Source organism: Oryctolagus cuniculus, chromosome 20 (assembly GCF_051225735.1).
Source record: "Oryctolagus cuniculus isolate XC-2025 breed Fujian yellow rabbit chromosome 20, ASM5122573v1, whole genome shotgun sequence".
NCBI lineage: Eukaryota > Metazoa > Chordata > Mammalia > Lagomorpha > Leporidae > Oryctolagus > Oryctolagus cuniculus.
This window is the reverse complement of record NC_142886.1, coordinates 10,707,790-10,734,070: the sequence shown is the minus strand read 5'-3', so window position 1 is coordinate 10,734,070 and position 26,281 is coordinate 10,707,790. Positions and strand designations below refer to the sequence as shown.

The 26,281-nt window shown below is 49.5% G+C and overlaps 1 protein-coding gene across 8 annotated transcripts in view; it reads left to right on the top strand.

Moving 5' to 3' along the window:
• Nucleotides 1–26,281, top strand: part of SYNE2 (spectrin repeat containing nuclear envelope protein 2) — a 392,381-nt gene that overhangs the window by 228,753 nt on the left and 137,347 nt on the right. For all 8 annotated transcript variants that reach the window (XM_051826403.3, XM_051826401.3, XM_051826405.3 and 5 more), the window contains 8 exons: nucleotides 1,477–1,659; nucleotides 2,809–2,946; nucleotides 12,238–12,423; nucleotides 15,590–15,712; nucleotides 18,006–18,188; nucleotides 20,014–20,145; nucleotides 22,679–22,876; nucleotides 23,466–23,540. In XM_051826403.3, coding sequence (XP_051682363.3) covers nucleotides 1,477–1,659; nucleotides 2,809–2,946; nucleotides 12,238–12,423; nucleotides 15,590–15,712; nucleotides 18,006–18,188; nucleotides 20,014–20,145; nucleotides 22,679–22,876; nucleotides 23,466–23,540 — 1,218 coding nt within the window. The remainder of the gene's footprint in view (nucleotides 1–1,476; nucleotides 1,660–2,808; nucleotides 2,947–12,237; nucleotides 12,424–15,589; nucleotides 15,713–18,005; nucleotides 18,189–20,013; nucleotides 20,146–22,678; nucleotides 22,877–23,465; nucleotides 23,541–26,281) is intronic.

The window sequence follows — 26,281 nt, the reverse complement described above, 5'->3', positions numbered from 1 at the left end:
AAAAGAAAAGACAAAGCTACAACAGATAAGAGACCTCAGGAATGTACATCTAATTGACAGTACATTGCATTAATCAAGAGCTGCACTTCTTGAAAACTGTGGCTATGACAGCCCTGAGCAAACTGTTTAAGCTGCAGTCATTTTTCGGACTATGGATCATCATTTCTTCTGTGGTGGAATTTTACAGTTCCTCTAATGCGTTTGGGACAACAGTCTCAAAGTAGCCTGCCACTTTCCCAACAACTCCTCGCTGTCCCTCCTGCTAAGAACTGTAGCCCTTTTCTGCTGTTGCTAGAACCTTCTGCTACCATAGACACCCCTTCCACCACCAGATCCATAACCACCACCATAGGGACTGCCCAAGCTTCTTCCACCAACACTACCATACTTTGATTACGTTGTCCACTATAATTTCCAAAATCATTGTAGGCTCCACCACCACCATACCAGAATTTCCTCCTCCATTGTAACCATCGTATCCTCCTCCTCCACCATACCTGCCACCTTGGTTTCCATATCCTGGTCCACCCCCACCACAGCCTCCTCCGATCTGAGTGCTCGAGTTCAGTGGCTGGTTCCAGCTCTTGTCTCCAGCTTCCTGCTAATGCAGGTTTGGGAGGCAGCAGTGATAATTCAAGCAGTCGGGTTCCTGCCACTCTTGTAGGAGATATGGATTGCATTGCTGGGCTCTGGCTGTGCCCAGTCCCAGCCATGTGGGCATTTGGGGAGTGAACCAGTGGATGGGAGTGTTCTTCCTCTCTCTCTCTCTCTCTCTCTCTCTCCCAGGTAAGCATGTGTATATACGTACCCTAGTCTGATGAGCCTTTTAAAGCATAATGTTTACCTCGTCACTCTTGGAAGATTAGGGCAGGGCCAGCGCTGCGGCTCACTAGGCTAATCCTCCACCTAGTGGCGCCAGCACACCGGGTTCTAGTCCTGGTCGGGGCGCCGGATTCTGTCCTGGTTGCCTCTCTTCCAGGCCAGCTCTCTGCTGTGACCAGGGAGTGCAGTGGAGGATGGCCCAAGTGCTTGGGCCCTGCACCCCATGGGAGACCAGGAGAAGCACCTGGCTCCTGCCATCGGATCAGCGCGGTGCGCCAGCCGTGGCAGCCATTGGAGGGTGAACCAACGGCAAAGGAAGACCTTTCTCTCTGTCTCTCTCTCTCTAACTCTGCCTGTCAAAAAAAAAAAAAAAAAAAAAAAAAAAAAAAAAAAAAAAAAAAGAAAGAAAGAAAGAAAGATTAGGGCTGTGTTGACCTTGATGGCCATCCTTCATTTCTGGAGACATCTAGGTCTTTCTGTTCTCCGCATATAGTTTGTACTGAAATGAATACAGCTGCAGTTAAGCAGTCTCAGAGGTTGCTGTGTATAAAGAACTATGCCTGTGATGTTGTTCTGATGTTGCGAACAGCACATGGAAACAGCACCACCACAGTACAGCATGGCATCCTCATTCCGACTGATTTCCTTTTCCAGAAAACGTGGGATGAGCTCGATCTCTGGCACGCCAGGCTCAATGAACTGGATGCTGAAGTCCAGGACGTTGTTGAACAGGACCCAGTGCAGGCCCAGGAGTGGATGGACCACCTGATGATTCCTCTCCAGCGGTATCAGCAAGTGTCCCAGAGAGCGGAATCCAGAACCTCGCAATTAAATAAGGTGGGGCCGTCACACACTTGGTGCTACTGAGAAGGATTTAAATAGAACAAAGCAAAAAATATACCTGGGGGCAGCCAGTTTCCCTTGAATTGTACTGAATCTGGAGCCCAGTGAGGGGAGAGTTTAGTGCTGTTGTGGCAGGAAGTCAGACTAAGCAGGCAGACAAGATCCAAAAGTCAGGCCACAGTGGAAGTCCAGGTGAGCGCTGGGATTCCCCACAGGTGGATGAAGACCAGTGACGGGGACTTAGGTCAGGTAACCCTTAGAATGTCCAGCTAGGGAAGAATTGTCACTGGGAACAAAATACCTAACCCTGTTGCAAATAGGAGCCAACCATGGTTGTGTGAGTTGTGGGTAACCTAACAAGAGTGAGGCAGGTCCTAGCCATACAAGAAATGGGGTACTACAAGGCAGGGCCTTATGGAGGAAGACCAAGTACAAGTCCAGTTTTCAGAATGAAGTGTAAACAGGAATCAGACTGGTAGAGTCAGCTTTTCACTGCTATCATGGAATACCCAAGAAAACTGACTTTACAAAGAGAAAGGTTTCTGTTGGTTTGTGATTTGGGAGGTTCGCAGTCTAAGATCAGGTGGCTCCATTGTTGGACATCAGGTGAGGGCAGAGTCCTGGGGTGCGCAGAGCATCTGCTGACAAGGGGGAGCCCGTGTGTTTGCCCATCCGTGTCATCTCTTAGGAAGCCACCAGGATTTAACCACGGGGCTCCAACCTAATGACCCAATCCAATCGACTCCCAAAAGCCCTACCTTTAAACTCTGTAATTGGCTTAATTTTCTACCTTCTTAGTTCCATTAACCCCAAGGCTATGGGGACCAACCCTTTAACACACGTCCCTTTGGGAGACATTCACCATCCCGGCTCATACCCAGACCACAGCACAGAATACTGCAAGGCTAACACAGAACTCTCTGTGAGGCCCACCGTATCGGGGTAGAACATCTTGTGTCCTTTCTACTCGTGGTCCAGATTCGTCCTGAAAGTTGGGAGGATCCCAAGTAGTGGGTGGGCGTGTGCCCCAGCCAAGGGTTGCCTAGACCTGCCAGGCCTGAAACCCCTGACAAGTAGCAGCGACCTCATTGTTCAGCCCCAGAAACAAGAATCTGACTAGGTTGGGCCTCATCTCTCTTGCAGGCCACGATCAAGATGGAGGAATACAGTGAGCTTCTGAAGAGCATTGAGGTTTGGGTAGAGAATACCAGTCGTCTGCTGGCCAATCCTGCTGACTACGACTCTGCCAAGACACTGAGTCACCATGCTAGCACCCTCCAGGTAGGTGTTCTTGGAGGATTCCTTACTGTCAGAGAATCTACACGATTTCATGGCTCCGCCCATCGTCATCATCGTCACCATCACCATCATCATCCTCATCACCATCATCATCACCATCACCATCACCATCACCATCACCATCACCATCATCATCATCTTCTTCGTCTTCTTCTTCAATTCTTCCCTATAAAGTCAGCCTTAATCTCTAGCCATGCCAAGTGGCACAGCGAAGCTTGGAAGAGTGGCAGGCACAAGAGAGGGATTTTATGCACCAGGATCTGCATCTTTCTGTCTTGCTAACTATTCATGACTCTCTGAATAAGTGAGTGTATGTTCCGTGAGCCTCAGGTTCCCCCGTTGGAGTGTTTCCACCACTGGGTGGTGCTGGTGGCTTTGGTTGCCTGACCTGTGTCATCCCTCCCTTGGGTGCACAGGAACATGAATATTTAGAACAGTGGCTCCGTAGTTGGCCATGTTGTGTGGCTGCGGCAGTGGGAGAGTCACTGCTATGAAAGCTTGATTAATCCTGATTATGTGGTTATTTGAAGACTCCCTAGTAGTAGAGAAGGCCCCTGTTGGCTTAAAGAAACCTGCTGTGTTTTGACTGGGCCGTGGGGTGAGGGCCCGGTGGTGGTTTCTAGAATCTCAGAGCAACCCTTCAGCCAACAGCCAGCAAGGAAACAGAGACCTCAGTTCTATAAGTGAAATTGCCAACAGCGTGAATGAACTTGGAAGAGAACTTAGCTCCGGATGTTTCCTTCTTTCCTAGAGAGAGAGAGAGAGAGAGAGAGAGAGAGAGCGCAAGCTTCCATCTGCTGGTTTACTCCTCAAAAGCCCACAACAGAGCCAGGAACTCAACCCGGGTCTCCCATGTGTTGTGTCTGGGACCCTCTGACTTGAGCCATCAGCACTGCTCTGTGGGTCTGCATAGGTGGGAAACCAGAGGCAGGAGCTGGGGCTGGGAATGGAACCCAGGCACTCTATGTGGGACACAGGTGTCAAAGCTGCTGGGCTAAATGCAAACCACTAGGTGGCTTCTTGATTGCAGGGTTGTAACATCCTGAGCATAGGACCAGCCCAAGCTGCCCCCAAAGTCTTGGCCCATGCAATGTAGGAGTTACTATTCTGGGGGTGGGTATTTGGCACAGCACTTAAGATGCCGCTTCGAATGCCCAAATCCCATATCAGAGTGCCTGAGTTCAAATCCCAGTTCTGCTTCCAGTCCCAGCTTCCTGCTCGTGTGCAACCTGGGAGGCAACAGGTAATGACTCGGGTACTTGGGCACCCGCCACCCCTGCGGGAGACCCAGTTGAGTTCCTGAATCCTGGCTGCTGCAGGCATCAGGAGAATAGAACCTAGAGACCTAGAGAAGGTCTCTCCAGTTTTCAAAAACAATTACACAAGTAAAAATTTGAATGAGAAGAGAATGTGCTTAGTTGTGGTAGTTCCAAAGCAAGAGAAATCCAACCCGTGGTGCCCCCCAGCTCTAACATGCCCTGACTCCACGCTTCCTGTCCTTTCCGGTGCTCCGCAGGTGCCCCAAGGTCCCAGGCCAACTGACACAGACAGAGCAACTAACTGCGAGGATTTTCCTGCTTGGGCCAGGACGGCAAGGGCGCCTCCTGCTGCTGAGTCCTGCCGAGGTTTCCCTCGGCTCCCACTGCGCAGCCCCCAGCAAGAATCCCTTTACTTTTAACAGTTTTTACAGTAATCAGAACTCAATGATAATCAAGGCCCTTTCATATCTGTAGAAGAGCACAGTGTGTTCCTAGTGGGCGGCTGACCTCTGACTCCCAGGGTGTTGAGATTTGGCAGCGGTTCTTTTCCTGCGCTAGGGTAAACACTCGACATTTTCATTTATTTGTTTCTTTTCTTTCTCCTGCTCGATCTCCTTGGTTTGACATCCCACATCCCAAGCCATGTTATTTTGTTGTTGTTTTAAAGATTTATTTATTTGAGAGAGTGATGGAAAGGGAGGGGAGGCGGCGCTGTGGCATAGCAGGTAAAGCTGCCCGCCAGCAATGCCAGCATCCCATATGCGCACCGGTTCGAGTCCTGGCTGCTCCACTTCTGATCCAGGTCCCTGATAATGTGCCTGGGAAAAGCAGCAGAGGGTGGCTCAAGTGCTTGGGTCCTTGTACCCACAGGGGAGACCCGGAAGAAGCTCTTGGCTCCTGGCTTCAGCCTGGCCCAGCCCTGGCTGTTGCAGCCATCTGGGACAGAAGACCTGTCTCTCTGTAACTCTGACTTTAAAATAAATCTAAAGAGAGAGAGAGCGAAGGGGTGGGGGTGGGGGTGATGGTCTTCCATTCATGGTTCACCTCCAAATATCCACAACAGCCAGAGCGTTGCCAGGCCGAAGCCAGGAGCCAGGAACTCCTTCCAGGTCTCCCACGTGGGTGTCAGGGCCCCAAGTACTTGGTCATCATCTCTGCTTCCCGCGAGCATTAGCAGGAAGCTGGATCAGAAGCAGAGCAGCCAGGACGCCAACGCACATTCCGCTATGTGATGTGGGTGTCCCAGATGGCATCTTAACCCAGTGCGTCACCGTGCCCGCCCCTGTTTTTTTTCGGTTTTAGTCACCTGTATGAGTTACTGTTTTTGAGGAGTTTGTCAAGAGACAGAAGAATTGAATGATTTAAGATGCTTGAATTTTTAAAAAATGCTATGAAAATGAGCTCAGGGCAAAGGCGCTGGGCCAGGCTGCCTTCTAGCATTGCTCAGCAATTCTGCTGGCTGCATTCTAGACTTTATATCTGAGCTAGAACTGAGCAGAGGACAAAGGAGAAGGGAAAGGTGAGTTCACTTTCCTTAGGATCGATCCTAATGAATTTCCCCCAATGAAAAGGAAGTCTCAGATAACAAGTCCAAGGTGAAAATCCCATTTTGTCCCTATAATGAAAATAGTTGTCCTACTTTTAGGAAACTTTTTCCACTTTCTAGTATAGGCCAGATATTACTTTTTAAAATGAACTCTCAGTGAACTATAAGAATTCTCAACTTAGCTTTACAAAGTTTGTTTTTTTTATAAAAAGATTTTATTTATTTATTTGAAAGGCAGAGTTACAGAAAGAGAGAGAACGAAAGAGAGAGATCTTCCATCCACTGGTTTACTCCCCAAATGGCTGCAATGACCAGAGCTGGGCCAGGCCAAAGCCAGGAGCCAGGAGCTTCTTCCAGGTCTCCCCCATGGGTGCAGGGGCTCAAGCACTTGGGCCGCCCTCTGCTGCTTCCCCAGGCACATTAGCAGGGAGCTGGATTGGAAGAGGAGCAGCTGGGACTTGAAGCAGGGCTCAGATGGATGCCGATGCTGCAGGCCTTGGCTTTAACCTGCTGTGCCGCTGCACTGGTCACTCAATTGTATTCTTACCCAAAATCCTGAGCCCAGAACAAACAAGGACATACGTGTTTTTAGCTTCTTTGCCTCCCTTATATTTTATTGGATATTCTAATGCTACATGGCGGCTATAGGAATTGATACAGTACTGCACATGCATACATAGTTACTGATGATGTTTAACTAGTTTCCCTTAATACATTTAGAATTTCTTCCACACACATAGTGGGCTGTGTACTATCTATCACAGGGCCAGGCTGAAGCCAGGAACCAGGGTCTCCCACATGGGTGGCAGGGGCCCAAGCACTTGGACCATCTTCCACTGCTTTTCCCCAACCCTTAACAGAGAGTTGGATTGGAAATGGAACAGCTGGGACACGAACCAGTGTTCATATTGGATGCCGGGTGTTGGATGCGGCAGCTTTACCTGCTGTGCCAGCCCCTAAAGAAGTTTGTTTTACTTGCACTAAAGTCTTCTACCTAGATTGCATTTGTTGAAATATGTTTGTACACCTAATGGTGATTCTACAAAATACTTTTGTTTTGATTAACAATCATTGAAAAGTAAATTGTCAGGCCGGCGCCGCGGCTCACTAGGCTAATCCTCCACCTTGCGGCGCCAGCACACCGGGTTCTAGTCCCGGTCAGGGCACTGGATTCTGTCCTGGTTGCCCCTCTTCCAGGCCAGCTCTCTGCTGTGGCCAGGGAGTGCAGTGGAGGATGGCCCAGGTGCTTGGGCCCTGCACCCCATGGGAGACCAGGAAAAGCACCTGGTTCCTGGCTCCTGCCATCAGATCAGCGCGGTGCGCCGGCCGCAGCGCGCCGGCCGCGGCGGCCATTGGAGGGTGAACCAATGGCAAAAGGAAGACCTTTCTCTCTGTCTCTCTCTGTCACTGTCCACTCTGCCTGTCAAAAAAAAAAAAAAAAAAAAGAAAAAAAAAGAAAAGTAAATTGTCATTGCAAAAATAGAAAACTAACTTCTTGCTTTTTTTAAAAATAAACTTCATTGAGGCATAATTTACATACAGTAGAATACACCCATTTTTGGTATGCAGTTAGAAGAGTTTTGATAAAGGTGTAATTATGTTACCACTCCCATTATCAATATAAAAAACATTTTTGCTGGCGCTGCAGCTCACTAGGCTAATCTTCGCCTGTGGTGCTAGCATCCTGGGTTCTAGTCCCTGTCAGGGCGCCGGATTCTGTCCCGGTTACCCCTCTTCCAGGCCAGCTCTCTGCTGTGGCTCGGGAGTGCAGTGGAGGATGGCCCAGGTCCTTGGGCCCTGCACCCGCATGGGAGACCAGGAGAGGCACGTGGCTCCTGGCTTCAGATTGGCGCAGCGTGCCGGCCATAGTGGCCATTTGGGGGTGAACCAACGGAGGGAAGACTGTTCTCTCTGTCTCTCTCTCTCACTGTCTGTCCAAAAAAAAATTAAAATTTCTATCACCCCTAAAATTCCCCTCCTGCCCGTTTGCAGTCACTCCCTTTCACTTAGCCCTGGAGAATCACTTCTTGTTGCTTTCTGTTACTATTATTTCACCTTTTCCATCCGCTGGTTCACTCCCCAAATGGGTGCAATGGCTGGGGCTGTGTCAATCCGAAGCCAGGAGCTGTGAGCTTCTTCCGGGTCTCCCTTGTGGGTGCAGGAACTGAAAACTTGGGCTGTCTTCTATTGCTCTCCCAGGCTCATCAGCAGGGAGCTGGATCGGAAGTGGAGCAACCTGGACACAGACCAGCACCCATCTCTGATGTCAGCATCGCAGGCAGTAGCTTAACTGGCCACACCATGATGCCAGCCCCTATTTTGCCTCTTCTAGGTTATCATATAACTGGAGTCATCCGGCAGGTGTTCTTTGCTGACTGGCGTGTTTAACTTAACAAGATGCTGCTGTGACATCCTCTAGTCTACTGCATTTCTCAGTAATTGATTCTTCTGATGGCTGAGTAGTGGTTCATTTATGGGAATCAACAGTTTGTTTATCCATGCGCTGGTTGATGGATATTTGGGTGGTTTCTTTTCATTTCTTTCTTTCTTTCTTTCTTTTTTTTTTTTTTTTTTTAAGATTTATTTGAAAGTCAGAGTTCCACACAGAGAGAAGGAGAGGCAGAGAGAGAGGTCTTCCATCCGCTGGTTCACTCCCCAGATGGCCTCAATGGCCAGAGTTGCACCAATCCAAAGGCAGGAGCCAGGAGCTTCTTCCGGGTCTCCCATGCGGGTGCAGGGGTTCAAGGACTTGGGCCATCCTCCACTGCTTTCCCAGGCCATAGCAGAGAGCTGGATTGGAAGTGGAGCAGCCGGGACTTGAACCAGTGCCCGTATGGGATGCTGGCACTGCAGGCAGCGGCTTTACCCACTACACCACAGCGCCGTCCCCAGGTGGTTTCCAGTTAAGAACTTCTTGTTAGGCCGGTGCCGCAGCTCACTAGGCTAATCCTCTGCCTTGCGGCACCGGCACACCAGGTTCTAGTCCCGGTCGGGGCACCGGATTCTGTCCCAGTTGCCCCTCTTCCAGGCCAGCTCTCTGCTATGGCCCGGGAGTGCAGTGAGGATGGCCCAAGTGCTTGGGCCCTGCACCCCATGGGAGACCAGGAGAAGCACCTGGCTCCTGCCATCAGATCAGCGCAGTGCGCCGGCTGCAGTGCGCTGGCCGCGGTGGCCATTGGAGGGTGAACCAATGGCAAAAGGAAGACCTTTCTCTCTGTCTCTCTCTCTCTCTCACTGTCCACTCTGCCTGTCAAAAAAAAAAAAAAAAAAGAACTTCGTGTTAGCTAGTTCTATGTCACAAGTTAGCACGATAGTTAGCCACTTAAAACAACACTTACTGTCTCGTCGTTTCTTTGGGTCAGGGGTCCAGGCGTAGCTTGCATGTGTGTCTGTACCTCAAGGTCTCTCATGGGGCTGCAGTCTCAATGTCAGAAAGTCTGCAGGCTTGAATGGATGCTTGATTTGGATGAGGGCAAGATGCGATCCACTTCCGGGCTTCAGACAGTTCTCAATCGATCTCCGGTGATTCACTTCCACCCCTAGGCACATGGGCCTCTCTGCCCAAGACTGCCTTGTGGCATGGCTGCTGTCTTCCCTCAGCATCAACCTTCTGAAAGAGAGGAGCAAGGGCTCCCAACAGAAGGCACAGCCTTCGCTATCTAATCTTGGAAATGACATCACTTCTGCCATAGTTCACATAGCAATGTTTCCAGCCTGCTTCCCAGGGAGCCGTGTTAGTCTGTTTCTTGCTGCTGTAGCAGATTATCGGGGACTGGGTAATATGCAGTGAACAGAAATGTGTTTGGCTCACGGTCCTGGGGGCTGGGAAGTTCAAGAGCATGGCAGCTGCAAGGACCTCCCATGGTGAGAGGCGGAAGGGCAAGCGAGTGCTTGAGAGAGCATTTCTATGTCATGACAGCGGCTCTGGTACATTCCTGAGGGCCATGGCTCCATGTCCCCGTCCTCCTGTGAAGGTCCCATGGACTGGGGATTCAGCTCCTAAGGCATGCTTTGGGAGTGTGTGCTCACACCTGTAGCAGGTGCTGGTTATAACAGCGTGGACTCCAGGAAGTGGGGATTCTCTCTGGGGCCACCTCACAGGCTGCCCCCTGCAGGCTGTTATGAGCAAAGCTGCTATGAGTATTTATGTACAAATCTTTCTGTGAGTGTATGTTTGCATTTCATCTCAATGGATAACTATCAAGGGGTAGGACTACTGATTTTTATGGCAAGTATTTGCCTAAATAAGAAATTGCCAATCTGGTTCTCAAGAAGACGGTACCATTTGTTCATTCCTATCAATAATGCAAGTTCGAGTTCTCTATATTTTCAAATTTATTTGTTTATTTAAAAGGGAGAGAGAGAGAGACTGAGACAGACAGAGAGAGTTTAACTGGTGCCCATATGGAATGCCGGCACTGTAGGCAGTGGCTTTACCTGCTAAGCCACAGAGCTGGCCCCAATAAATCTCTAAAAGCAAAAAAGTGAAGCAGACGGGGCTCAAACTGGTGATCACATGGGATGCCAGCATCGTTTGCTCCATATTTTCTTCAGCACTTGGCATTGTCTATCATTTAAACTTGAGCTGTTCTCCTGATGTGCAGTTCAAATGGCACCATTTGTGGTTCAATTGGTGTTTATCTAATGGCAAATCATTAGATTTTGAGCACTTAATTCATGTTCTTATTTGTCATTTTGACACTTCTATTGTGAAATGTCTCTTCAATACTTTTTGCTCATTTTGCAACTGAGTTGTGTTTTCTGATTATTAACTTGGAAGAATTACTTGTAAAACAGCCTGCGAACCATCCCATTGTCATATATGTGGTCTGCAGTTACTGTCATTCTACAGCTTTTCTTTTCGTTCTCTTAATACTTGTTTTTTAATTAATTTATTTATTTGAAAGGCAGAGTTACAGAGAGAGAGAGAGAGAGAGAGAGAGAGATCTTCCATCCCTTAGTTCACTCCCCAGATGGTCACAAACAGCCAGAGCTAGGCTGTTCTGAAGCCAGGAGCTTCTTCTGGGTCTCCCACACAGGTGCAGGGGCCCAAGCACTCGGGCCATCTTCCACTGCTTTCCCAGGCACACTAGCAGGGAGCTGAACTGGAAGTGCAGCAGCTGAGACTCCGACTGGTGCCCATATGGGGTGCCGGCAGCAGGCTTTACCCTCAGCCCCTCTCTCAATACTGTTTTAGAGAGTGAATGTTATCAATTTGATGAAATTAAATTTATCAGTATTTTCTTTAATGTATTATGCTTGTGTGTTATATGTAAGAAATACTTATAGATTTACCTATGTTTTCTTGCACAAACTTGATAGATTTAACTCTCAATTTTTAGGTCTGTGATCCGTTTCATGTTAATTGTGATACATGGTTTGAATCAAGGATTAAATTTCATTTTTTCAAAAAGATTTATGTGAAAAGCAGCATGGGGCCGGCACTGTGGCATAGTGGATAAAGTCACCACCTGCAGTGCTGGCATCCCATATGAGCACAAGTTCGAGTCCCGGCTGCTCCACTTCCGATCCAGCTCTCTGCTGTGGCCTGGGAAAGCAGTAGAAGATGGCCCAAGTGTTTGGGCCCCTGCACCTGCATGGGAGACCTGGAGGAAACTCCTGGCTCCTGACTTGGGATTGGCTCAGTTCCAGCCATTATAGCCATTTGGGGAGTGAATCAGCGGATGGAAGACTCTCTCTCTCTCTCTCTGCCTCTGCCTCTGCCTCTCTGTTACTCTTTCAAATAAATAAATAAACATTTAAAAAGGAAAAAAGAAAAGCAGGGTGGGAGGGAGAAGGAGATCTTCCATCTGCTGGTGCACTCCCTCAAATGGCTGCAATGGCCTGGGCTGGGCCAGGCAGAAGCCAGGAGGCTGGAAGTCCATCTGGGTCTCCCACGTGGGTGACAGGGGCCCATGCGTTCAGACCATCTTCAGCTGCCTTCCCAGATACATTGCAGGGAGCTGGACCCGAAGCAGGGCAGCCAGTACTCAGAGTGGCAATCTGATGCAGGATGCAGACAGTGGGTTCACCTGCTGTATCACAACGCCCGCCCCTTGATGCTTATTCCATAGTGATGGCTAATGTGCCGGGATGAGTTGTTGAAATGCTCGCCCTGGCACTACTTTGGCACCTCGCTGAAGCTCAGTTGACCTCACACTTACTTGGACGTGTGGGCCTGTTTCGGGGCTAGGAGTTGGGGGTGAAGACCGCATATACACGACTCTTGGTGTGTCCCCATGCTCGGGGATGCTCTGAGGTCATCCATTATATTGAGACAGACACCATTCATTGTTCCTTAAGTAGCTAGACGGGACCAGGAATTCGAAATGCTGAAACTAATTTACATTTTCTGTGATAGTTTTTAATGAATTTGTTTCAATATCTAGGTGTATTGATATGTCTCTCCCTCTCTCCTCTCTCTCCTCTCTCCTCTCTCTCTCTCTGTCTGTCTCTGTCTCTCCCCAGATGGCTTTGGAAGACTCAGAACAGAAGCACAGTCTGCTACACTCTGTTCTCACGGATCTGGAAGAGCTGTCCACAATTTTCGATACGGATGACCTCACGCAGTCCATCCAGGGGTTGAGCAGTCAAATCACTGCTTTACAGCAGAAGTTACTGGAGAGCCTTCCACAGATTCAGCGCATGGCTGATGTAAGTGGGGGTGTGAGTTTTCTCTGTTAATTTACATTTCCTCGGCTGATTGGAGTATACTAGTGCATGTCCAGATTATACGGAGACACATGGATGGTAAACTTTGCATTTGTGTTCTTATGGCTTGAATTATGTTGTGTTTTACTTTGTAACCTGTATTATAGCTATAATAAAAAGCACACGTGCGCACACACACACACACACACACACACACACGTCTCAATCCAGAAGCTATCTTTTTAAAGGAGAGTCAGGATCAAGTAAGCGCCATGCTTTCTCCTTCTCCAAGAGAAGATAATGTTGGTTTAAAAGCATTGATGAGGGGTCGGCGCGGCGGCTCACTAGGCTAATCCTCCACCTTGCGGCGCCGGCACACCGGGTTCTAGTCCCGGTTGGGGTGCCGGATTCTGTCCTGGTTGCCTCTCTTCCAGGCCAGCTCTCTGCTATGGCCCAGGAGTGCAGTGGAGGATGGCCCAGGTGCTTGGGCCCTGCACCCCATGGGAGACCAGGAAAAGCACCTGGCTCCTGGCTCCTACCATCGGATCAGCGCGGTGCGCCGGCCGCAGCGCGCCGGCCGCGGCGGCCATTGGAGGGTGAACCAACGGCAAAGGAAGACCTTTCTCTCTGTCTCTCTCTCTCACTGTCCACTCTGCCTGTCAAAAAAAAAAGGGGGGGGGGGATTGATGAGGAAAGAGGGAATTAAAGTATGCAATCTTAAGTCTTTTTTCACCACTAACAAATATTTACTGAGGGGCTGCTCTGCGCAAGTCACTAGATTTTTAAATAATTTTGTTTGCTTGAAATATGAGGCATTTTTTTAAAATGTTGATTTATTTGTTTGCAAGGCAGAGTGACAGAGAGAGGGAGTGACAGAGAGGGTGAGTTCTTCCCATCCCATGGTTCACTGCCCAGATGTCCACTACAGCCATGGATGAGCCAGGAGCCAGGAGCTTCATCCAGTTCTCCCCTGTGAGTAGCAGGCGCCCAAACACTTGGGCCATCTTCTGCTGCTTTCCCAGGCCATCAGCAGAGCTGAACCCCAGAAGTGGCGCAGCTGGGACACAAACCAGCGCCCACACGGAATTCCAGTGTCTCAGGTGGTGGCTTTACCCGCTGTGCCACAATTTTTGTTTTTTAATTATATTTCCTATACCACACTCAAATAACTTTGAGGATTAAAAAGTACTGGAGTAATCTTGGTTACTGAAGCTTATTCTATTTTTTTTAGCTTTTTTTTTTTTTTTTTTTTTTTTTTTTTTACAGATAGAGTTATAGACAGTGAGAGAGAGAGACAGAGAGAAAGGTCTTCCTTCCACTGGTTCACCCCCCAAATGGCCACAACGGCTGGCGCTGCGCCGATCCAAAGCCAGGAGCCAGGTGCTTCTTCCTGGTCTCCCAAGTGGGTGCAGGGGCCCAAGGACTTGGGCCATCCTCCACTGCCCTCCCGGGCCACAGCAGAGAGCTGGACTGGAAGAGGAGCAACCGGGACTAGAACCCGGCGCCCATATGGGATGCCGGTGCCGCAGGTGGAGGATTAACCAAGTGAGGATTAACCACAGCGCCGGCCCCTGGATTCTTTTTTTTTTTTTTTTAATTATTTTATTTATTTGAAAGACAGAGTTACAGAGAGGAAGAGAGAGAGAGAGAGAGAGAAGAGATAGAGGGCTTCCATCTGCTGGTTCACTCCCCAAATGGCCTCAATGGCCGGAGCTGAGCCAGGAGCCAGGAGCTTCTTCCAGGTCTCCCTCGTAGCTGCAGGGGCCCAAGTACCTGGGCCATCCTCCTGCTGTTTTTCCCAGGCCATTAATAGGGTCATCCTCCACTGCTTTCCCAGGTGCATTAGCAGGGAGCTGGATCAGAAGTGGAGCAGGCAGGACTAGAACTGGCACCTATATGGGATGCCAGCCTGCAGGCTGGGGCTTTAACCGACTATACCACAGGGCCCGCCCCTGCACTGAATTCTAAAGTGAGAATCTGAGGGCTGTCCTACTGTGGGTGGACTTCCCTCTGTAGGTTTTACAGCAGACACTTGAACTTATTTTTGCAACAGCTTCACTTGAAGGTTCTTGGCCAGGTTCTGGGTGTTGACGTTGATGAGGAACAAGCTCCGGACAAATGATCTGCTGTTTCAGTGACTCTGAGCAGCTTCTAAAATAACCCAGTGCCATTCTCCTGGGCAACAGTCGATGAGGAGGTTGACAAGGAAATCTTTCCAGTTTCCGGGCTCCTGTGTGTTGGCTTCTCAAGGCTTGCTTTATCGTATTACTTCAAGTAGTGGAATTTTTAACATGCCAGACCCACTTGTAGTCAGGCGTTTAAACACATTCCAAAGATGAATTGGAAGAGTTTCTAGATCCTTGAGAGTTTATTCAAAAACTGGGTTGGGTGCATAGTACCTTTGTTCTCATTGTATGAGTGAGAACTGGCTCTATGCTTTTTTTTTAAGATTTACTTATTTTATTTGAAAGGCAGAGTTACAGAGAGAGAGAGGGAGAGACAGAGATACAGAGGTACAGAGCTGGACCAGGCCAAAGCCAGGAACCAGAAGCTTCATCCGGGTGTCCCACATGGGTGGCAGGGGCCCAAGTACCTGGGCCATCTTCTGCTGTTTGTCCCAGGCCATTAATAGGGAGCTGGATCCGAAGTGGAGTTGTGGTGGGTTTACCCGCTTTTTTTTTTTTTTTTTGGTATAGATTTTTTTTTTTTTGACAGGCAGAGTGGACAGTGAGAGAGAGAGAGACAGAGAGAAAGGTCTTCCTTTGTTGTTGGTTCACCCTCCAATGGCCGCTGCGGCCGGCGCACTGCGCTGATCCGATGGCAGGAGCCAGGTGCTTCTCCTGGTCTCCCATGGGGTGCAGGGCCCAAGCACTTGGGCCATCCTCACTGCACTCCCGGGCCATAGCAGAGAGCTGGCCTGGAAGAGGGCCAACCGGGACAGAATCCGGCGCCCCGACCGGGACTAGAACCCGGTGTGCCGGCGCCGCAAGGCAGAGGATTAGCCTAGTGAGCCGCAGCGCCGGCCCCCTGCTTGGTTCTTAAGATGTGTAGGTGGCAAGCACCCTTTGGTTAACTATGGGAACAGGATTAAAGGTCATAGATTTTGTTTCACAGACTGTTGATCACAGCATTAAATGGTATGAGCGAGTTTCTGTTTCTGAAATTCTAGGATGTGGTCGCTATTGAATCGGAAGTAAAATCAATGGAGAAAAAAGTCTCAAAAATTAAAACTATCCTGCTATCCAAAGAGATATTTGATTTTTCACCAGAAGAACATCTGAAACATGGGGAGGTAAGTGTGTACTACGTCTAAGTACTAAGTATAAAATACTTTTATTCAAAGTATTTTCTCCTAATGTTTATATCTGCTTTAAACCATGTAATCCTAGGATCTGATGCAAAGCATTTAATCTCGCTATTATCACAGGGAAACAGAGCGGAATGACTGTAAATATACTTTAAATCATTCTTAGTACTAACCATATAAAGATGATTGTCCTACGGGTTATTTTTTTTAAGTTTTGCCTACAAGTCAAATCCAGGTTGTGCTGAACTGGGTTCCAGCCCCAGCCACGGGGCCTATTGGCCGTGACTTTCAGTGTTTCCTGGACTCTCTTTCTTACCACTGCATTGGCAGCGAGATGATTACATTGGTCCGTTACAACACACTTAGAGCTCCCTGCTCGGGAGCCGAGAGGCTCCAAACACCAGAGGGAATTGATTCTCCCTCAGCCTCACGGTCAAGAGCAGTGCTTTCGGATCAGAAAGGCCTGGGTTCAAATCCTGCCCATTCCCTTAGCAGGGTCTTCTAACTTCTGTGCCCCTCCTCCCCCGCCTCGTTCCTTACCTGTGAAATCTAGGTTAGGAATCTTACTTCTCTGGGTAGTTTTGAGGGTTAAATAAAATGATTCATGGGGGTACTTTATAAAGTTGGTGGAAAAATGGGAATTAAACTATAAGTTTAGGGGCTGGAGTTTAAACCAGCAGTTAAGAGGCCCAGTGTTCTGGGTTTTTGTACCTGACTGCAGCTCCTGACCCCAGCTTCCGGCTAATGCACACTGGGAGATGGCAGTGATGGCTCAAGGTATCTATCGGCTTTCTTGCCCAATAAATGGATTGAGTTCCGCTCCCGGGGCTTGGCCCTTGCTGTTGCAGGCACCTGGGGAATGAACCAGTGCATAAAAGCACACTCTCTCACGTGCTCTCTCTGCCTTGCAAATAAATTTTTTAAAGATTCATTTATAGGCCGGCACCGCGGCTCACTAGGCTAATCCTCCGCCTTGCGGCGCCGGCATACCGGGTTCTAGTCCCGGTCGGGGTGCCGGATTCTGTCCCGGTTGCCCCTCTTCCAGGCCAGCTCTCTGCTGTGGCCCGGGAGTGCAGTGGAGGATGGCCCAAGTGCTTGGGCCCTGCACCCCATGGGAGACCAGGAGAAGTACCTGGCTCCTGCCATCGGATCAGCACGGTGCGCCGGCCGCAGCGCGCTGGCTGCGTTGGCCATTGGAGGGTGAACCAACGGCAAAAAGGAAGACCTTTCTCTCTGTTTCTCTCTCTCACTGTCCACTCTGCCTGTCAAAAAAAAAAAAAAAAGATTCATTTATTTGAAAATTAGTTACACAGAAAGAGAAGGAGAGGCAGAGAGAGAGCGAGGTCTTCTATCCACTGGTTCACTCCCCAGATTGCTGTAACAGCCAGAGCTGCGCCAATCTGAAGGCAAGAAACAGGAGCTTCTCCTGCGTCTCCCATGCAGATTTAGGGGCCCAAGGACTTGGGCCATCTTCTACTGCTTTCCCAGGCCACAGCAGAGAGTTGGATCGGAAGTGGAGCAGCCAGGACTCGAACCAGCGCCCATATGGGATGCCGGCACTGCAGGCGGCAGCTTTACCTGCTACGCCACAGCACCGGCCCCTGCAAATAAATTAAAAAAAAAAAAAAAAATTCAGATGAGTTGATTTTAGAGTAAAAACATTTTGAAGTGTTTTCAAAAACTTTCTGATCACCCCTCCTATATGGAGTACTTAGTACAGCGAGTGCCCTCTTTCTTTTGGTGGTTATGTAAGCCCAGACTTCTCTGGACCAGGTGTTATTAAAGCAAAATGCCATTACACTCCTGGGACTCACCACGTTAGGCAGGATGGTTGAACTCGGGAAGCGCTTCTTGGGGGCCCATTGTACGGGAAGCTGTTTGTTAAGAGCGATCAGTGTGTGAGTGGGACACAGTAAGACACAGCACCTGCCCTTACGTAGCCCTCTGCCTGGGATGATGCATAGAGGGAAACAGCAGTTCTGCAGAGGGAGGGCGGGGAGGAGAGGAGGGGAGGAGGGGAGGGGGAGGAGGAGGCTGGGCCCGATGCACTCAGCCGTGACAGGTCACTGTAGCCCCAGGTGCTCTTTCCCCAAGAGAGATCTTTAACTCCTTTGATCATAAGTGATGTCATAGCTATTTTCAGCCTGAGCCAAGGGAATGTTTCAAAAACTGAAACAAGAGACTACATGGTGCAGTTGCTTTAATGTAGCAGTGTGTGTGTGTGTGTGTGTGTGTGTGTGTGTGTGTTCATGCCCCGGGCCTCGCTCCCATCACACAGGTCATCCTGGACAACCTGCGGCCCATGAAGAAGACCATTGCTGAGATAGTGTCTTACCAAGTGGGGCTGCGGCTGCCGCAGGCGGGAAGGGGCCCTCTGCCCGTGTTCCAGCGCACAAGCCAACTTCTCCAGGACCTCAAGCTGCTGGAGAACGTGACTCAGGAGCAGAACGAGTTACTAAAGGTGAGCGGCTCGTGATGACACCAGCTCGGCAGGTGGAAGAGTCCCGCCAAAGCTGACTGAGTTTGCGATTGCCGTTGAAACTGACTATGATCCGGGAGGTGGCATCGGATACTTAAAAGCCTGTCTTTGTGCTCCGGTGGGACCCAGGCTGTTTTTCTCACTTCTTACCTTGCTCTGGTCGAAGACATTAAGGCAGACTGACCGTCTATTTAATTCCACCCTGCAGTTGTTAAGATTTCTGTGGCTAAAAAGCTGTGGGCACAGAATACAACCTGAGTGACACATCTAGCTCTCTGGAGGAATCATGATAAAGCCATTGTGTCTTCCCCTGGCCATCTTGATGGGGGGTAGCAACAGAGGATTAAAGGACTTGCTAAAAGACCACAGATGAATTTGTAGTGGGGGACTTTAGAAGTTCATGGAAAATGGAAAAAGCTAAGTTCAGAAGGTTCACGCAGAAGGTACATTATTAAACTATGTGTGGATTTCAAAATTTGTCACATCTAAATCTATTTTAGCTCCATTTGGCATGAACTTTTTTTTTTTTAAAGATTTATTTATTTGAAAGTCAGAGTTACACACAGAGAAAGAAGGAGAGGCAGAGAGAGAGAGAGAGAAAGGTCTTCCATCTGCTGGTTCACTCCCAATGGCCGGAGCTGAGCTGATCTGAAGCCAGGAGCCAGGAGCTGGGAGCTTCTTGTAGGTCTTCCACACAGGGGCAGGGGCCCAAGGACTTGGGCCATCTTCTACTGCTTTCCCAGGCCATAGCAGAGAGCTGGATCAGAAGTGGAGCAGCCTGGACTAGAACCGGTGCCCATATTGGATGCTGATACTGCAGGTGGTGGCTTTACCCGCTACACCACAGCGCCAGCCCCCCTAATTTAGATATTATAAGTGCCCTCATTGTGGAAAATGAGACAAAGTACTTTTGTGGGGAGAAAGGGGATGCAATTCATTATTGAGGCCAAAGCACAGGTGTGTTCAGTGCACATAGTTATTCATTTCTAGCCTGCAGCTAAAATTATGGTTAAATATTAAGGAAGATACAAGGAAGAATTGTGTGTTGGCCAGAAACTTTGTAGTTCCAGGGGCATTTTGCTTCAGGAGGAAGCGTTCGGAAAAAGAATCTGGACTTTGTTTTGAAGCCCCTTTCTTTACCTTTCATTAAGCTTTGAACCTATTATTTTGTCCACAACTAGGTCTGAGCCCTGCTCCTCCTCCAAGTAAATTCTGGTTTCTGTTCTGATTAGTTTTGCCATGTGCTGTAAATTCAGACTCCCCCTAAACCCGCAGCCTCTCAAGTGTGTATCACCGATCCCAAGGGATGCCGGGTGAGGCTGTGTCTGCATCCAGAAAAATCCATCACCATTCAAATCCCATGCCTGGGCCATTTTGGATCAGTAATATCACTTTTTCATGTAGAAACTCCACACGGAGTGTGTATTAAAACGACATCAGTCATTTCATCAAACTTTGCGGCTTTGTGTTAGCATGCCATAAAAGCCCCCCAGAGTGAAACCTGTGGACTGGAAATACTAAGAGCAAAGGTGTGTCTAACTTCTTGGACTCCAAGCACTACCCAAGGTGCCCTGACATCTAATATGGCAAGAAGTCTAGGCACCAGCCCTGCAAACATTCTCTATATTTATAATATAAATGTAATATTAAAATATAAACATATTCTTACTAGAAAAACTCCTAGTTTGCCTATTGAAATCTGTATGAGTGGCATTGAATGGGAACTGATCCTAGGGATAAACAATGGAAATAGCCCGTTAATCTACATTATGACAAAGATTCTTTTTTTGGGGGGGTTACTTTATAGGCAGTCATAAAACAGACTAATGAATATGATGAAGAAATACAGAAGTTCCAGCAGATCTTAAGCGATCACGCAGATGACGTCTCCCGTGAACACACGTCAGCAGGCCAGGCTGCCCACCTGCCACAGGCCCAGGTGCGTTTCTTTCACGCCTTCTTCCAAGTCCATTCCACCAGCACTCACTAAGCCCTTGGTGTCTGGCAGCCCTCAGGGTGGTGCAGTGTCACTTCCTACTTCTCTCTTGCCATTGATGGCATTTACTGTGTGTTTACTTTCTACCCTCATTTCATAAAATAGGTGGTTCTTTAATATCATTATTAAAAAGCAATGCAGCTGTAGACTGGACAGTCTCAGTCCGCACACTGGGCCAGTGATGCCCCGTCTGCTTCCTCAGTGGTGGGCTTTCCAACTGCCCCTCGCTGAGGCATGGTGCATTTGGTCTGGGTTGGCTCTGGTAGCAAAGGGGCTGGTGTCACATGGGGTATTGGGACAACTCGCCTTTCTGGACAGCTGATGGGACAGTTATAATGGTTTTCATGGCAAGCCTTTCCTGCTAGTTTTTTTAAATATTTATTTATTTATTTGAAAGTCAGAGTTACACAGAAAGAGAGAGAGAGAGGTCATCCATCCGTTGGTTCACTCCCCAATTGGCCACAATGGTTGGAGCTGCACCGACCCAAAGCCAGGAGCCAGGAGCTTCCGGGTCTCCCACACAGGTGCAGGGGCCCAAGGACTTAGACCATCTTCCACTGCTTTCCCAGGCCACAGCAGAGAGCTGGTTTGGAAGTGGAGCAGCTGGGACTAGAACCAGCGCCCACATGGGATGCCGGCACTGCAGGTGGAGGATTAACCTAGTGCGCCACGGCGCTGGTCCCAAGATCACAGATTTTCTTACGTGAAATTGGCAGGTTTTTACTCTAAGCACATCCTAGTGAAGAATTAGTAACTGCTATTATAGTGTCCTTACCTGGATTCATAGGAGGTGCCAGCAGCTTTGCTCATCACTGCTTTTGTGCCAGCTGTGCACCAGGCAAAAAGTTTCAGAGTGACCATGAAAATGGTCAGCTTGTAGGCAGTGCTGGATGGGAAGTGGAGCAGCCGGGACTCGAACCGGCATCCACATGGGATGCCAGCATCACAGGCAGTGGCTTTACTGTCTACACCACAGCGCCAGCCCCACCCCCATGCATTTCTAAAGATGAACCTGCAGAAAATGTACATGAATTCAGGGACACTAAGGAAGACTTGCAAGAAAATAATAAAAGATGAGATTTCAAACCTTGTTTACTCTCCGTGTCCACACACGCTAGCGTGCTTACGAATCCCCTGGGAGGCAAGCCTGCCGGGAACATGCATTCTTAATCATCCGTGTGACCCGATGGGAATGCAGGGCCAGTGTCAGGATGCAGCAGGTTAAGCCACCACCTGCAATGCCAGCACCCCGTGTCAGGAGTGCCAGGTTGAGTCCTGGCTGCTCTGTTTCCCATCCAGCTAATGCATCTGTTAAGGCATCAGAAGATGGTCCAACTGCAAGTGCCTGGACCCCTGCCTCCAATGTGGGAAACCCAGGTGGAGCTCCAGGCTCCAGGCTTTGGCATGGCCCAGCCCTGGCTGTTGGGACCATTTGGGGGATGACACAGCAGCTGGAAGATCTCTCTCTCTCTCTCTCTCTCTCTCTCTCTCTTACTCTGCCTCCCAAATAAATAAATAATATATCTTTTAAAAATTCAAATAAATGAGAAGTGCATTCCAGTCACTTCTGCTGTCATTAAACAGCAAACTCGCAGACCTGTGCCTGTGGGTTCTGCTTCTGTCCGCCCAGGGCCATGGCTGTCACTCTGTCCTCACCCCACAGTCACCCCTGGGACTTGCTACGGCTCCACCCCCAGACTCTGATTCTCAAGCTGCCTGGTGAGGCTGACACACGCGTACTCCGGAGTTCTCGGAAGTGAGGTTGCATGACGTTTATCGTGGTGCGACATTTTTGAAATCCATGCCTGCGAGGGATCTTCAGAAAGTTCATAGAAAATGCCTATTATGAAAAAATGATGCATGGATTTCAAAAAATCCACACCAACATAAACTTACCTTTTAATTCTGTTTTCTATGAGCTTTTTAAAAAATTGCTTTTAAAATCTGTTTGAGAGGGAGAGAAAACTTACATGCATTGTTTCATTCCCAAATGGCTGCAGCAGCCAAGGCTGGGCCAGGCCAAAGCCAGGAGCCAGATGCTTCCTCTGAGTCTCCCACATGGGTGGCAGGGGCCCAAGGACTTGGGCCATCTCCTACTGCTTTCCAAGGCGCATTAGCAGGGAGCTGGATCAGAAGTGGAGCAGCTGGGACTTGAACCGCTGCCCATACGGGATGCTGGTGTTGTAGGTGGCTGCTTAACCTGCGGCACCTTGATGCTGGCCTCTCTGTGAACTTTGAGAATTACCCTCCTAAACCTGACACAGGACCTCTGGAAATGTAGCTAGGATGGAAAAGAACAGTATTATATCAGCAGTCAGTTCCGGACTCTTCTGTCCACCTGACACCGCTACCCACACCCCTGCCCCCCCAAAAATACATAGCTTGGAAGACTCCCCATACCTCGCACTGGAGGAGGTAGGGTCTCCCAGGCAGGCCTCCAGCTCCCCAGATCAACACACACACTCTTTGTGCACAGGGAGAAATGGAACAGGCACAGAAGCAGATTCTGAGTTTAAACCAGAAAAAAGAAGAGGTGTTGGGGGACTTGAAGACTGCTGTGCTAACCCTTCACCGGCATTTGAAGCAAGACCAAGAAGAAGGGGAAAGACAGTTGCTTCCAGCCGGAGCGTCCGAGGAAGGTGGCGTGGCCGAAGGGGATATTTCTGAGTGGCAGGTGCGTGTGGCTTTGGGTTAAGGGCGGGCCCACCTTCCACAAGGCTGTTCTGTGGCCAGTAGTTTTCAGCTGAACAGTCCTTGGCCCCTTAGCAGGGGAGTTTGGGAAAGTGGAAATCTTCCACCTGAGTTTGTGTCTGTTGCAAGCAAATCCTTAGGGTGTGTCCGTGTTGGACTCAACCCAGAAACTGTATGCCTGAGTGACCTGGGACGTGCTTTTAATTCCACCGGCCGGCGAGTGGGAGTGAACCCTTTGCAGTAGCTTCCTGCAGAGAAGTCAGCCCGTTGTCGACTCAGAAGTGGGCCAGCGCCTCCTGCAGCCCACTCTGAATCCGTATTCACGGGTCCGCCTTTTCGCTTACTGGATGAGGGACCACAGGGCTCAGGACAAGTGCAAAGGGCTCCAGGGTTTCACAGGATTTTTTGGCTGAATGAGCTTGCAGGTGCAGGACCCAGCGGCCAGCCGCTTGTGTGGGTGAGTGTCTCGGATGAAGGCAGCCCACATTAGCTACAGAAATGCAGCCAGGCCGGGATCCCGGCGCTGCTGGTCCGCAGACTGCCTGCACGTGTTCTGTGCTCCTGCCTTGCAGGTGAACCCGAGAGGCTCCATGTCTTTCCTGCCAGCACTCAAGGAAGAGGTGGAGGAGGGCTCCGTGAAGAGTGAAGTAAGGAAAAATGACTTTCTTGTTAAAGGTTGAGCCCAGGCTCAAAAGGAAAGGCAATGAAAACAGCTTAAAGATGAGTGGAGACCTAGAGATTTTAAAAGTAACACTGATAGGTATTGTAAAGGTACGGTTGAAATCGTTCTATGTTATTACTGTTGTTTAAGAGCGGCTAAGCCTACGTCACCACGTAAGAGTGGTAGAAATGGAACCCAGACATTGCCCTCACCAAGAAAATGAATTCTCTGTCGAATTCAGACTTCCGAGTACTTTCTCTGGAATTTTGAGAGTCCACGCGTTGCTTGGCACTCCTGCTGTGATGTTTAGAACTTTGTCTCCCCGATATTTGCCTTTGTCTTTTGGTCTAAAACGCTACCGTTGGTGACATGAGTTGTGCGAGATAACTACTGCCATTGAGTCTTTTTTTTTTCTTAAAGATTTATTTATTTATTTATTTGAAAGTCAGAGTTACATAGAGATGGAGAGGCAGAGAAAGAGAGAGGGAGAGGTCTCCCATCCACTGGTTCACTCTCTAATTGGTTGCAATGGCTGGAGCTGTGCCTATCTGAAGCCAGGAGCCAGGAGCTTCTTCTGGGTCTCCCACACAGGTGCAGGGGCCCAAGGACTCAGACCATCTTCCACTGCTTACCCAGGCCACAGCATGGAGCTGAATCAGAAGTGGAGCTGCCGGCACTCGAACCCTCACCCGCATGGGATGCCAGCACTGCAGGTGGCGGCTTCAACCTGCTTCGCCACAGCACCAGCCCCTGTTTGAAACTTTTGAGAGCCTCCCTACTGCTCTCACCGTGGCTGTACTGTTCATTCCCATCAGCTGTGGACAGGATTCCCTTTTTTTCACATCTTCCTCAACACTTGCATTTCTTGTCTTTCAAAAAAAGGCATCCTGACAGGCATGAAGTGATATCTCCTTATGATTAATTCGCATTTCCCTGATGATCAGTCATTTTGGCCATTTTTTCTCCTATCCATTAAACTGTTATTTTAAAGATTGCATTTAAGATTACATTCGGCCGGTGCCGTGGCTCAATAGGCTAATCCTCCGCCTTGCGGCGCCGCACACCGGGTTCTAGTCCCGGTCGGGGCGCCGGATTCTGTCCCGGTTGCCCCTCTTCCAGGCCAGCTCTCTGCTGTGGCCTGGGAGTGCAGTGGAGGATGGCCCAAGTGCTTGGGCCCTGCACCCCATGGGAGACCAAGAGAAGCACCTGGATCCTGGCTTGGGATCAGCGCGGTACGCCAGCCGCAGCGTGCCGGCCATGGCGGCCATTGGAGGGTGAACCAACAGCAAAAAGGAAGACCTTTCTCTCTGTTTCTCTCTCTCACTGTCCACTCTGCCTGTCAAAAATAAAAAATTAAAAAAAAAAGATTACATTCAAGTGGGCCAGCGCTGTGGCACAGTAGGTTAATCCTCCACCTGCGGCACCAGCATCCCATGTGGGCTCTTGGCTGCTCCACTTCTGATCCAGCTCTGCTATGGCCTGGGAAAGCAGTAGAAAATGGCCCAGGTCCTTGGGCCTCTGTACCTGCATGAGAGACCCCAAAGAAGCTCCTGGCTCCTGGCTTCAGATTGGCCCAGCTCCGGCCGTTGCGGCCATTTGGGGAGTGAAGCAGCAGGTGGAAGACCTCTCTCTCTGTCTCTCCTCATTGTCTATAACTCTACCTGTCAAATAAATAAATAATTTTTTAAAAGATCATTTTTTAAAAAAAATCATGGCCGGCGCCGCGGCTCACTAGGCTAATCCTCCGCCTTGCGGCGCCGGCACACCGGGTTCTAGTCCCGGTTGGGGCGCTGGATTCTGTCCCGGTTGCCCCTCTTCCAGGCCAGCTCTCTGCTGTGGCCAGGGAGTGCAGTGGAGGATGGCCCAAGTGCTTGGGCCCTGCACCCGCATGGGAGACCAGGATAAGCACCTGGCTCCTGCCATCAGATCAGCGCGGTGCGCTGGCCGCAGCGCGCCAGCCACGGCGGCCATTGGAGGGTGAACCAACGGCAAAGGAAGACCTTTCTCTCTGTCTCTCTCTCTCACTGTCCACTCTGCCTGTCAAAAAAAAAAAAAAATCATGCTAGCAGATTAACTTCCTGAAGACCTCCTTTGTGTGGCATGAGCCATCTCTCTACCTGTAAAAACAGTTTTTACGGGCAACACATTTGGCCTGGTGGTTAAGATGCTCGTTGGGATGCCTTGTTCCACTCATAACAGGTGCCTGGGTGCCAGTTCCCGCTCCACTCCTGATTCCAGCTTTCTGTTTCTGTGCACCGTGGGAGGCAGCAGGTGAGGCCTCGAAGGGTTGGCTCCCTGTCGCTGCCACCCACGTGGGAGACCTGGATTAAGTCCTTGACTCTGAGCTTCTGGGCATTTGGGGAGTGAAGCAGTGGATGGGAGCTGTGTGTGTGTATGTCTGCCTCTCAACTAAATAAAAACACATTTTAAAAGATTTACTGATTTATTTGAAAGGCAGAGTGATATATAGATAGAGACAGACAGAAAAAAAGAGTATGGTTTTCTATCTGCTGCTTCACTCCCCAAATGGCTGCGACAGCCAGGGCTGGGCCAGGCTAAAGCTAGGAGCCCAGAAATCCATCCAAGTCTCCTATGTGGGTGGCAGGGATGACCCAAGCCCTTGGCCATCATCTGCTGCTTTCCCAGGCGCCTTAGCAGGGAGCTGAATTGGAAGCTGAGCAACTGGGAATTGAACTGGCGCTGCATTGTGGATGGATGCCAGCAACA